The sequence below is a fragment of the Ascidiella aspersa genome, chromosome 8 (assembly GCF_963924565.1).
Source record: "Ascidiella aspersa chromosome 8, kaAscAspe10.2, whole genome shotgun sequence".
NCBI classification, from domain to species: domain Eukaryota; kingdom Metazoa; phylum Chordata; class Ascidiacea; order Phlebobranchia; family Ascidiidae; genus Ascidiella; species Ascidiella aspersa.
In genome coordinates this window covers 8,949,495-8,963,183 of record NC_139454.1, presented here as the reverse complement: position 1 = coordinate 8,963,183, position 13,689 = coordinate 8,949,495, and the positions used below count along the sequence as shown (strand labels likewise).

The following is a 13,689-nucleotide window of genomic DNA, read 5'->3' as shown; positions in this document are numbered from 1 at the left end:
GGCATAGATTATCCGGTGGTAATCAACAACTAACAATCTATATTCTGTCAATACCTTTAAAATGTTCTGCTAAAAATCATCCAAATAAAGGACCATGCCACTTTTCTAAACAAACTCCAAATTAATTGTAGTTAACTCATTATATACACAATGGACTTTTCCTTCCGGAGAGATTGTTTTTTCTTCAAGACTATTTAATTATTAACGCTACATCTAATTTGCCAACATTTTACTGACCTGTGAGTTTTGTTGTGCACAACAAGTTGTCTATAGGCTCGTCACCAATTTTGAAGTACAACTGAAATGCAGAGGGGTAACGTCTTAAGCAATGGTATGCAAAACATCTATTTAAATTGCGTTGACTCTATTCATATCGTTTCATGACTAACTTCACTTTTTGACACTGTAAATTACCATTAGCCTTCTGCGTTGATGATGACATTTTATTGGCACTTATAACGTGACTCGTTTGTGTACCACACAAAATGTAGGGCACAATTTAAAATCCTAGCAATCCGTTTTATTTCGCCTTGTATATAATTTACATATGCATATATATTTTTTGTTAATTTAGTTAAAATTGAATAAACATATTTGTGCAGCGTTCCGACGGCAGTTAAGTTTACATGATCTAAAAATGTTTTAGTAAACAAAAAAGGGCTTTTAAGTCAGGCACTTCGCAGTATTTCGTGATGGTATTGCATCATACAAAGAAATGAAAATGAAAAGTTAATTAAATTAAAACTAAATATTGAAAATATCCGTTTTTCACCATTAAATTTAGCCTATAGAACATGGTAAATGTTGTTTCTGGGTGAAATTAGCTATAAATGTTATAACCAGCTGGTGTACATTTACCAAATGATCAATAAAAAAAGAGAACATGCACACTTTCAAAAAAACAAAACACGTGAGCTACTTTGATCTCAAAAATCGGTGTATCAGATAAGAGCAAAAATTCATTGAAGGTAACCAGTAATGCTACCCGGTTCGCTGATCTCATAAAATTTTGTGAGAAGGTTCTACACAACCAGTGAGAACCGACTGAATCGCCACCACTGGTTAAAGCTATAGCAGAAACGACTTTAAAATTAAGACCGCTTTCGCTACTTGCCAACATACAATCAAGCCTGTGGGCTAAAATGACGAAGCGCTAACAGGAAAATCCATAATGACTGTTTCGCTTAGGAATGTTATACAGCGCTACATAGGACAAACATGTTTTTCAGTCATTTCTTTAGGCACAATGTATAGGAAGGATACAGTTTTCGTGGAAATACTGCTCTTGATTTGTGTTTTCGCAACTGGAACAAGCAAAGGTATATATTTGCGATTTTGAAAATTCATAGAAACCTATAGCCACTTTGTATTTACTCAGTTTACTAATGGCAAAAATTAGTTTTTTAATAAAAAAATAATGTAGGATAGCCCATTTAATGTTTTTTAGTCGCGCAACATACCTTCAAGATTAAAAGAGTAGGTATAGCCTATACCTGATCAAAATGAATAACAATATGCTATTTTTAAAAAGTACAACAGAAAAGTATAGGATGTTGTTTATTATACAATTTGTTCGTATGTATCTAGTTATCGTTTTAAAAGAACTACAGCCATAGGACCGAAATAAGAACAACGCAACGTTGGAATGAGACCAAAATAGAGCATATACCTTATTGTTGTATTGCCGTTTAAATCGTAAAAATGTCCCAAATCCGACGGAATAAGACCTAAATGGCCAGAATCAGGCCTCCACTACATTTTACCTCACCCCAAACTTCACCCCTAAGTAGGCTACATGACCAATTTCCCTAATAATTTGAAACCTAACCTATTTTCTTACCCTACCCATTTCCCACCAATATTCCTAAATAGGGCCGAAAAATCCACTGCAAAACATGGGCGCTTTAAATTAGCCATTCAAACTATAGGTCGCCCTAACGTCCCATAATCTCTTCCTTCAATTTCAGGCGTTATTTTGGCATTTAACTTTTATTTCGATGAATTTAGGACTTAATCCGACAAGTTTTTTTGTCTTACTCAAACGATTTAGACCATATTCTATCATGAATAATACTGGGTATGGATTTTTTATGTCGTTGATCTTAATATTACGGTTTTATAGATTTTTCTGCTTTAGATTTTGTTGCTTTTTAGGTTTTATTGTGTGTCCCCCTTGAAACAATGAAATTGTGCGGCGCATCTTAAGTAAAAGTAAAAAAAATTGGACAAAAAGTGTTGGTCACCGCGGAACTAAACAACTAATAACTTATTCTGTACCGGTCCGCACTTTGTCCATTGTCTAGAACTGAAGCAGGTGTATATGAGTCCGTGTTTATGTGTTTGTGTGTTAGTGTGTGTGTGTGTTTGTGTTTCTGTGTGTGTGTGCTAGTGTGTTTGTATGTAAGTGGTGTATGTGTATACGCGTACGGCTTTTCGGTGTACTATTGATACGGAAGCCGTAATCGTTGGTCATAAAGCAACTTCCGAGGGGCTAGATCACAGATGTTATTAAACACATATGTTTGTGTGTGTCTTTCATTGATTGATACGGACTGATGATCCCCCAGTGTGAAGTTGCTTGTACTAACAAAATGTGCAAGTATTGGCGCATGGTTGTTTCTCGACTCGCTCCTCTCTGAGCCTGCATAGGTTAGTTGGTAGAGCGACGGTGCCGGCTTGACCGGAGGTTTTGAGTTCGAACCTCACTGCAGGCCAGTTGTTTTTCTGGCTTGCTCTGCTTGCATCATAGATCGACAGATTCGGCGAGTCTGCGATGGCTTTTCGGTGTACTATTGATACGGAAGCCGTAATCGTTGGTCATAAAGCAACTTCCGAGGGGCTAGATCACAGATGTTATTAAACACATATGTTTGTGTCACTTTTGTATTTAGTACAACCTACTTCGTATTTTGTCAATCAAATAATTTGAGTGAACGTTCATACAAACCTTTTCATTTACGGTAATTTGACAGAAAAATACAGTTGAAAATACAGTTAAGAAGCACACAAAAAATACAGTTTAGAAGCAGCCACTTTGAACGATAGTCCCGCAAATTAACATAATTAAACTCAGCGAAATACGTTTTCATACACCCGAGGCCACATTTGCAACGTGCGTCGGTTATCGAATCGTTATATTTTGAAAAGTGAGCCCTGACGTGTTTTCTGTTTTCATGATGACTTCTTTTCGCGTGTTTGTGTTACTGTATTGCGTAAAATTTCAAATAAGTAATGGTTTTCGTTACAGCAACAAAAATAAGAAGAGCTAAATCCAGCAAAGTGGCTATTTGGTGGAACGTTACTGGTTTACAACACTATAAAATACAACGTCTACAGGTATTAAGTGACGGCTCGGTTACACAAAGCCAAACACCCTATGACAATTGTTTTGAACTTTTTTGCGCAGTGCGCACCTTTTACGCAGTATAACGGTAGTTATCGTAAATTTCATGCTCGTTTTTATTGTATTATAGGCTTCATAGTTTTGTTACTGCGCACTCAACAAAGTAAGCCGAAATAGAAAGGAATAAATATAAATATATTTCGAATATTTTTTCGACGGGCTTGGGCGCACAATACAACCTTCTGGCGCACCAATTGAGAAATGCAGCTTTATACCATAGTTTTGTATTTCAAGTCATCTTTTCTTAATTGTCAATTTGATTTCGTCATGCGTGGCAATTATGCAGCAAAAATAATTGTTTCTGTCATGATTGCCTCTAGGAAAACGCCTACAGCGGCTAACAGGCTAATAATAGACATCTTTACGCGTCGCTATAAAGCACAGTAAACGTATTCGCGGTTTGTCGGAATAAGAAAAACACCTCTACGAAGAATACATTGCATCGTTGACTAAACATTTTTCATAATGTCGATTCAATAGCGTTATCACATATTAAATTGTTTGATCTTTATTTTTCGTTTCCAGCATTTGCGTCAGAGACCACTGCATCATTCGCGAATGGTGAGTATAACGTTCATAAAACCTTTTCTGAACTGTATGGTGAATATAAGGCCAAGTCACGCTATAAACAATTTGTACATTATTGCCTCGTGAGTTTTTATATAAACTAATTTTGTTATAATTATTTTATGTTTGAATGAAGTGGTGGACAATTATTTTACCTTCCTCCCAAATATAGATAAACATACTTTCTGTACTTCCACACCCTAATACATATCGTGTGACCACACATAATACCTTTATGCCTTTGAATTCCTAAAAAAGACGCCCAGGATAAACTAACCTTTCAAAACGTGAATTTGTCATTTTTTAATCCAAATAAATCTTATACAAATAAAAAAACAAACACCAGGGTCTGAAGTTGAAACTGTTAAAAGCGATCACTAATTGTCCCACGTTACAGCCGAATTAAAATTTATACACATATGTGTTTGTTCGTAACTGGCATCATTCACTTCTTTGTATTATCAGTATTCCAAATTTAGGTTTAAAACCTCATTTTGTTATCATAAAACAAAACGAGAATGTTATAGTTGCGTTTTTTTGTTAAAGATTTTTATTTTTAATTTTGCTTGGTAACATGTTTCTGCAAATGTGAAATGGTTACCCGCGCGAAACCGTTCAAAAGTTTGAATAACCCATCGCGAGATTTACGGGTTAAATGTGTGAACAATTTGTGCAATTAAGACTAAAATTATACACACGATACAATGGTGTTTAGTAGCATCTGCTTTGACTATACTGTGATCAATTACTTCGGTGGCAGTGGTGCTTAAACTTTTGTAACGGGGACTACTAAAATTTTATTTTGGTTTGCGTAGAACATGGTCGGCAGGATTTTCTAGTAGTAGTAAACATGGCAAAACTGCCGTTTGCGTTCCAAATTTTTTGCAATTGAAATGGAGTGTAATAACATTTAAGGAGAAGGTTCCAAGAGTTTTGTTTTAGTTAATATATTTTCTTCAAAAAAAACTTTAAATCATTCGTTTTTAAAATAATACACTAATATTTCAGTTAGGCCTACGTGGACGCCTTAAACTAGTCCACGTACCCTCAACGGATCCTCGGGCCCCTGGCTTAATCGGTTCAAAACTCCAATTTAATTACAAACAAAATGTATAACATATATTTCAACAGATGCCGTCGAGCGCCTTCGAAGCAACTCTGCTAATCTGACAGGGAACGTGGAAAAGTTTTTCTTCTACAAGTTACCCTCATCCCCGGGAGTTTACAAAATACGCAAGGGCGGGCGAAGAGATGGAAACCATGTGAGCACAAATCCCAGACGCTTATTTATCTCGGCTATCTAATAGTAAACCATAAGATTGAATTTTAAACAAAATTTTGATTATTTATGTCTGTGGTGTTCAAATGGCGGATCTCGATCTGCCATTTGTCAACTTCTTGTGCGCATCGTCCAATTTAGTCTCAAAAAAACTTTTTGCATTATTTCAGATTCAATGCTGTTGTGAGTAGATCTAAACCAACTCATTATAAATATTTTTCTCACTGAAACAATCTTGCATACTTCACTTTTAACTTTTACAAGGTTATTAATATGTTGTACGGTACTATAATAAAGCACACTGAAAATACCATGTCCAATATATTTGCTATTGTGTTTAGCGGATCATCATGTTGTCAGGTTTGACTGTTGCGGACAGAAACCATTTCAACACATCTGATCTATGTTATTGGTTCTTAACTTTCTTTATATCGTTACCTCAAACAATTTTTTTTTTATGAAATACTCTTTTCAGTGATTGAACATCACTAGAATGGCCTAATAATTTGTATTCCTTACCCAAAAATGTTAAACAATCCCATAGGTTGGATACTACATTTTGCTTAACAGCCTTAACATATAGCAATATTATTCCATTGTCAAACTTCTATTTTTTATGTTTAAATTATGTTGTATTTGAATAAACATTAAATAATTTAAAACTGAAAAGCTGTTTACTAGAAACTTTTTGAAATGTGTTGAACTGCGGTGAAAAACAAACATTTGTTTTGAAAAACAAACATTTGTTAAACATTCACATTAGGATTACTTACTCCTTTGGTTAATTAAACCCCATTAGTCGTAACTCGTAATTATACCCCTAGGATTAGGTTAACAAGAGCTGCTCGAACTAACGCTAAAGAAAGTGTTTTATTAACCCATCGAACGCGTTTTCAGGTATCTTTCGAAGGAAAGAAAGGACCAAAACGTGCAATTTACAACAAAACTTACACGTGAGTTCAAAGGGAACGTCAGTATTTCGGTTGGCGCATCTGCCACAAATTAATTATCCCATGAGCGTGGCAAGTTCGGAAGAATCATGGAGGATAGTTAAACTGTGCCAAGCTTGCCTATTTTTAATATAGCAACTATATAGTGAGTTTATTCAGTCGTTTAAAAAGCGGTCGGATTCCATTGACTCTATAAGCATGTTCTATTTATTTATACTTTCACCAGATTAGTAGGACGCTTTTCAAGGATGCCCCAAGTTTGGTTAATATATCGGAACCCGGCCTTTATATCAAAATGATCTGCAACATTTTTTATAGCCACGGGTCAATATTTGTGCGACCCTGAAGTAGCCTATATTCTTTATATTGCCTGACGTAATCAAAGTCAGGGATTTTGTAAGATTGAACGAGAAATGTATTTCGCTAATCTTTCTTTTATTTTTTGCCAAATATATATCTCTGTAAGCGTAAATACAAACTGACTTTCATTTCTTATCACTTATCTTAATTATGTCACTTGCCGTACCTGTAATACCTGTATTGGACATAACCACTTATCGCCTGGCTTGGAAATGGTTCGTTCCATATAATCTGGTTAGGACGTTGTATAAAACCGCATATATAACATTTTTTAATTGGCTGTAGTAGATTATGAAAAGCATCGTTTAATCCAGTTCATTTCAGGGAACCTTTATTCACATTTACATCGTATGGTGTCACACCATTCACAGCACTCTTTCTTCTCGGTGAAAAATCTGGTCCGGAAAAGTACGAAATAAGGGTCAGTGTTTATACTATTATGAAACATTGCTTCATGATTATTTTACGAAATTAGATTACGCATGCCATCACTTAAATAGTTAAACGCAATTTTGTGACCAGGTGCAGAGTTTCCCTACTTACATTAGCGTCGAAGAAGTCAAATTTGAGACTTTTGCGGGCTTGGTTTCAACGCGAAACTATACAATGCAATATGGAGGCGTGCAGGATTTCGCGCCACAAGAACCAACGTTTTGCGAAGTTTACTTTTTTCTGCCACTTTTTCCGGTAGGTATATGTGACAACTCGGATACCTTACTTTGACGGTTGTTGAAAATAGCAAATACATTAATTAATTGCAAGTGTAAAACATAGAAAAACAGACTCGTTATTCCATGTACATTTTATTCAACATTTTTTTCGCATTTATTAAGCTACACAAAAGATTGTTTTAATAATACTTTAATTATAACTGCGGCGAAACGTCTGTCCAAATTTGTACCTGACGAATGGAGAGGGAACTCAAATACCATCTGGAACCATACCTTTTAATATAATTGTTTAATTGTTGAAAGTTTCATTCAAGGAAAAATAAATCTTTTGATATTTTCAACAGAACTCGAACCGTACTTTTGTTGTGTCGACGTCGTATCACGATACTGGACGTCGTCCACGTTATAAAGATTATTCGAGAAACAGGGCTACGGTGAAGTCTGGTGGTGGTCAAGCTGTTCTTGGTTACATACTCTTGTCAAAGTAAGATAGCAGTTAATAAATCTCGCAAAATACTAAAATTATAGTTTCTAAGCTCACGTAAAACTCGTTTGGTCAAAAAAGTGTCTAAGTCAGGTGGAAATGCGAAAGTATTCGTTTGCAAAATTAAAATAACCTAAATAGAGCTATTAGCTTTTCTAAATTTTTCTATTTATAATTTCTACTTTCTTTTGCAGACCAACTGGTGAAACAATTTCGCAAAAAGAAATCAACGCAACAATGATGACGATGATGCATATCATATTGGATGGCGATCGAAGCGGTATGTTACGCATTGAGTGTTGCGAGTCGTAAGAAAGTTATCTCCCAGTGATGATCGTAGTTTACCCAATCTTTTACTCACACATGAGATATTTCAGTGGTTGCATGTCGATTTTTTGTTTAGTTTTACTTCTATACAGTGTAATTTATATGTCGACATATTCTAGGGCAGGGGTCGGCAGCCTTTTTCTAGTCGCGGGCCAAAACCAAACTTAGAGAGGTCTCCGCGGGACGCACAAATGTTAACTAAGAATTGTGGTATTAAAATGTTAGAGCAACTGTCAATCAGGCGGGCCTTGGACATTTTTTGCACTTAAAAACGTTTAATCACATTTACAGTGGCAGTAAATTGTTGACGCAAAGCGCGAAAAAAAGCGTTAGTTTGGTTAAAAAGTCAAGTTCTCACGTCGTCATCCGTGCTACTAATGAAGAGTGTAATAAAACTACTTTGAGAAACGCGATAACATTTAAAGTCAATCTAGCTCAGTGTTTGTTAACCGTTTTAAGTCAAGGCGCACCAGATGAGTGAAGCGAGCGCGATTTTTTTTTTGGCATACAAATATTTCTTTTAAATTTTTTGCAAGTTTTTGTTACTTTGCCGAAAATAAAAAAATGTTAAAAAATATATGTCCAATAATTTTGAATACGTTTTCCGTTTGTCTGCGACGCACTTGGCAGCCTTTTACGGCGCAACGGTAGAGAATCGCTGACCTAGTTAAAAAGGTAGCTTCAATACGTATACAAACCAAACATATAATGAACATTCGCGCGAAGCGCGAATATTTTTCGCAATTACGTAGTTAAATTAATCAAAAAGTATGTCAAATAGACTCGTGTCTGGTTTGTCTAGGAGACGGCGGGCCGAATGGATTTCATCGGCGGGCCTGATCCGGCGCGCGGGCCGTAGGTTGCCGACCCCTGTTCTAGGGCGTCCACAAAGTTAAGCCAGGGCTGACATTTTAAGATTAATTCGGTTACGAATGACGTTTCAATTCTTTTTTTAACTTCCTTGTCAAATCATCGCACGTAGTCATTTGGCCGACTTGCCACTTCACATTGTATCATTTGCATATAACCCGTAACGCTATACCAGTAAGGTAACTGCCCTGTTTAACGTGATCTCTTATGTTCCGTCACTGATGTCGCTCAAGTGTGACCAATGCGCATGAGCTGGATGGGTAAAACGCATCACCACTCTAATACGTTATTCTAATGTGTTGTGGTCCCGCTTCGTTTACTGTCCTTAAGGCAGTAATCGCGTACGCGCATTTTACAGTCACGTGTTTCGTTCATTGTACCGCATTTCTTTACTGTTTTGCCTGTGGTGATTACCACTCGTTTGTGCTATGTAAATTGCCAATTATCCAAGCTTTATAAGCTTGTGCCTTTTTATTCTTACGCCTTTTTCAATTCTACTCTTCGAGCGAACAATACAAGAATACAACAGAGTTATTGGTGGCCAGTACTAAACTCGAAGGGGATTCTACCAACTGAACGAGTTCTACGCAGTTTGGTATCGAATATATTCTTTTCAACGATGGAGAAAGTTGCAAAGCTGATGCAAGAACAACTACAAGAGCAGCAAAGGCGCCATGATGAACAAATAAAGTTAAATTCTTGCCCTAGTCGAGAAAGCCGGTTCAAGTCAAAACGCTGCACCTTCCGTTGCTACACCAAGCTTTACCTCATTCGACTCCACGTCGGAGCTGTGGGACGACTACTGGTCCAGGTTTACAACGTTTATACAGGCACATGCTGTACCAGAAACGAGGGTGGCTCAAGTTTTTCTTACCAATCAAACCCCTACGACGTACAAGCAAAAGGAAAACTTCTTCAACGGCTTAACGACAAAGGTCTACGCTGTCGTTTGGAAAAATGTAAATTCGCGCTAGCACAAGTGGAATACTTGGGACACATTTTGTCAAAAGATGGTATTTCCAAAGGATCAAAGGTGGATGCCGTTATTAAAATGTCATCACCAAAAGATGTGTTAAGCTTACGTTATTTTCTTGGTTCGGTCCAATTCTACTGCAAGTTTCTGCCTTCACAATTTTCAAGCGTGGCAGAGCCAGTGTATCGACTTACCCGGTCAAACATCGCATGGGAATGGGGTCATAACGAGCAAGCTGCATTTTGCAGATTAAAAGAATTGCTGACAGCTGATACAGTTCTGATACATTTTGACCCAATGTTACCTATTGGGATTTCCTGCGATGCATCAAACGTTGGAATTGGTGCAGTTTTTTTTCACCGCTATCATGATGGAAGCGAGAGGCCAATTGCCAACGTATCCAAATCACTAACTAAAAGCCAGCGCAACTACAGCCAAATTCAGAAGGAGGCTCTTGCTATCATCTTTGCGCCGAAGAAATTCTACCAATATATATGTGGTAGGAAATTTATTCTACTGACAGACCACAAGCCACTACTGGCATTGTTCTGTCCTACTAAAGCTACGCCTGCTCTAGCTGCAAATCGCTTAGCACGGTGGGCACTTTTTCTTGGCCAATTTCAATACGATGTTGAATATCGAAATACATCGCAACATCAAAACTCCGATGCACTCAGTCGTTTACCAGTTGGTGAGGATGCTGACTTCGACATAGAGGAAAGTGCACATGACACCGACACGGTTTGTGCAATCACCAGTCTTAGTTTACAAGTGCAACCCACCGATTCGGCGTTACTCCGAAAGGAAAGTGAAAAAGATCCAACCTTATCCAAAGTCATGCGTTTTACGAGAGAAGGTTGGCCATCTACTATTGAATACAACGATCCAGTTGCAAAGTTTCGCAAGGTTGTGGATTCGTTGAGTACAAGTTTTGGGTGTCTACTGTATGGTTCACGGTTAGTTATACCGGAATCACTTCGTTCTGCAGTTCTACAGATCCTTCATCAAGGACATTTTGGGATTCAACGAATGGAGCAACTGGCAAGAACTGCAGTCTATTGGCCAAATATCGATGACGACATTACTGTTCTTTGTCACAAGTGCCAAACTTGTGCTGAACATCAAAACGCTCCACCAAAGGCGCCTGTACATCCATGGATGATGCCGGAAAAGCCATGGAGTCGATTACACATTGATCATGCAGTTAACTTTCTGGGAAGTAATTGGCTTGTGATGATAGATGCTCACTCAAAATACCCATGTGTACATCAAACGCAATCTATGTCATCGAGAACAACTATGGAGTTGTTGGAACAAGATTTTGCCCATTTCGGTTACCCCCATACTATTGTTTCCGACAATGCGCAAGCTTTTATGTCCGCCGAGTTTTAAGACTTCTGCAAACAAAGGGGCATCGTTCATCTGACCGGAGCTCCATACTTTCGTGCTACAAATGGTGCGGCAGAACGATTAGTGCAAACTTTTAAAAACGCACTTAAGAAGTCTTCTAAACCTCCCAAAGAGGCATATTTTAAGAGTTTCTACTGCAATACAGGCGTATTCCGAACGCCAGTGGATTTTCACCAAGTGAACTACTTAACGGCAGACAGATTCGGGCCAAAATAGATACTCTGTTGCCTTCGCCAGCACACCTGATGCAACGTAAACAAACACAGGGAACACGAAAACCCGTGAAGATCACTTCTTTTAACATTGAAGACCCATGTTACGCTTTCTATCTTGGTCCAAGACGTACCGAGGATGCTCGCTGGGTTCCTGCCACCATTATTAAACGATGTGGCAGCCGTACTTTTCATGTTAAGGTTCTTCCACGTGGTCCAATTTGGAGACGTCATATCGACCAGCTACGCGCTCGATACGCGTCCGATGAGGATTTGGAACCGGGAGCGGAAGCAAGTATTCCGCAGGGCCTTACTGCTAGTGCAGATTCAGACATGTCACTGAATCACAGCTCTCCTTCATTCGGTCCCGACAATCCTCGACGAACGAAGAGATCGCGTAAACTTCCCGAGCGATTTCACTTCTGATGAGGGGATTTCGATCTTCGAAGGGGAGATGTTGTGGTCCCGTTTCGTTCACTGTCCTTAAGGCAGTAATCGCGTACGCGCATTTTACAGTCACGTGTTTCGTTCATTGTACCGCATTTCTTTGCTGTTTTGCCTGTGGTGATTACCACTCGTGTGTGCTATGTAAATTGCCAATTATCCAAGCTATATAAGCTTGTGCTTTTTTATTCTTACGCCTTTTTCAATTCTACTCTTCGAGTGAACAATACAAGAATACAACATAATGTATGCTTTGTTGACCGGAGTCGTTGAAAAATATCGTTTATGCTGTTTTATTCTGAGTATTTCGGATACGGTTGTAATTGTGATTGCATTAAACAGTGAGAATCAAATAAGTAAAGTGACGTTGCGTAGATCTCACTAAGTCGTTTCTGTACGGAATAAATCAAAACCCGATTTGTTAAGAGCCAGATGTATACGACGACCAGCCTTACCTCGTGTAAGAGACTTCAAGTTCCAATTGCCACATTAAGGGTCCAATTGCCACATTTAAGTTTCGATTGCCACAGATTCGCTAAACGCTACAATATAAAGGTATTGCTTTACATAGACCTTTGAGTTTCCGAAAAGTACAATATTGTTTGTATTTTGGTAAAAATGTTTCAAATAACTGGGCGAAATATTTTTCTTTATTAATCTACAGAATTTCGCTGTGGCTCTAGTTATTAAATGGTATTGACGAGGCTATTTTTATGTATATGACTTTTTTCAGAAATCTTCCAGCGTATTCGGTCTAACATTAGCAATCTTACAAGGAAGGTCGAAAACTTTTATTCCTACCCGATACCAGATCCTCCCGATGTATATAGTATGACCACGAGCAACTGGAAAATGTACCGTTTTCCTGGTGGAAATCAAGTGAGAGCGTTTATCACGTGTAATCTTTTTACCTTAAAAGAATGGTTAAAGTTGGGGTCACTATGAATTTTTTTTTTACTCTAAAGAAGAACAGATAATTTGCACGAGAAAGAAACCTTTAAATAAACTGCTTTAAAACAAGCTCCGAAACACAATGAAGTTAAGTGTTGTTTGTATTATATATATATTTTTTATACAAGTTTTGTCAGTTTTGGGTCAAACTTGTATTTTATAGAAAAACAGTTTATATTTCAGTAATAAAATAATAACTTGTTTTGGGTCAAACTTGTATTCAGCTGTTATGCTTGTTTCAAAGTAGTACACGTAAAATACTTGCTAATAACTGTTTTTCTATAAAAATTACGACGTATGAAGAACACATAAAACAAGTTATGATTTCTTTCAGATCTATTATAAAGTTGGAAACACTTCCCGTGTGAGTGCAGCATACAACAAAACCTACACGTAAGTTAACACTCAATAATTGAGGTGTCTTGTCAACGTGAACTATTATCTATCGAACATCGCAAACTTGTGCTTACATCACAATTACACGTTTTCGATAATTTTTTATCCACACTTAAGAAACACCCGGTTGAGGTGTTTCAAATAGCGAGAAAATGACTTGAATTGTTTTACACATATGTTAACCGACACTTAAATAAAATGATTTGATGATGAAAAGCCAACGCGCACAAATGACACAAAAAGAATCTACACTTATGCGAGCTTTTCGGGGCAGTTTTTATTACCTTGTGGTGTTTTTTTTGTTTTACCCTGTTTGATGTAGTAGGATTATGACACAAAAGTTTGTAATAGGTTATCGACTGCCCTTGGAATGGCCACGTAAACGGGCTTTT

At 37.5% G+C, this 13,689-nt stretch overlaps 1 protein-coding gene across 1 annotated transcript in view; it reads left to right on the top strand.

Moving 5' to 3' along the window:
• Window positions 1-1,228: 1,228 nt before the first annotated feature.
• LOC146135658 (uncharacterized) overlaps window positions 1,229-13,689 on the top strand; it is a 31,540-nt gene continuing 19,079 nt past the window's right edge. Inside the window, exons 1-10 of the mRNA XM_083396110.1 lie at window positions 1,229-1,319; window positions 3,929-3,964; window positions 5,102-5,232; window positions 6,147-6,202; window positions 6,884-6,980; window positions 7,082-7,246; window positions 7,575-7,714; window positions 7,909-7,994; window positions 12,684-12,829; window positions 13,236-13,294. Of these exons, the coding sequence (XP_083252236.1) occupies window positions 1,247-1,319; window positions 3,929-3,964; window positions 5,102-5,232; window positions 6,147-6,202; window positions 6,884-6,980; window positions 7,082-7,246; window positions 7,575-7,714; window positions 7,909-7,994; window positions 12,684-12,829; window positions 13,236-13,294 (989 nt within the window). The 5' untranslated portion in view covers window positions 1,229-1,246. The remainder of the gene's footprint in view (window positions 1,320-3,928; window positions 3,965-5,101; window positions 5,233-6,146; window positions 6,203-6,883; window positions 6,981-7,081; window positions 7,247-7,574; window positions 7,715-7,908; window positions 7,995-12,683; window positions 12,830-13,235; window positions 13,295-13,689) is intronic.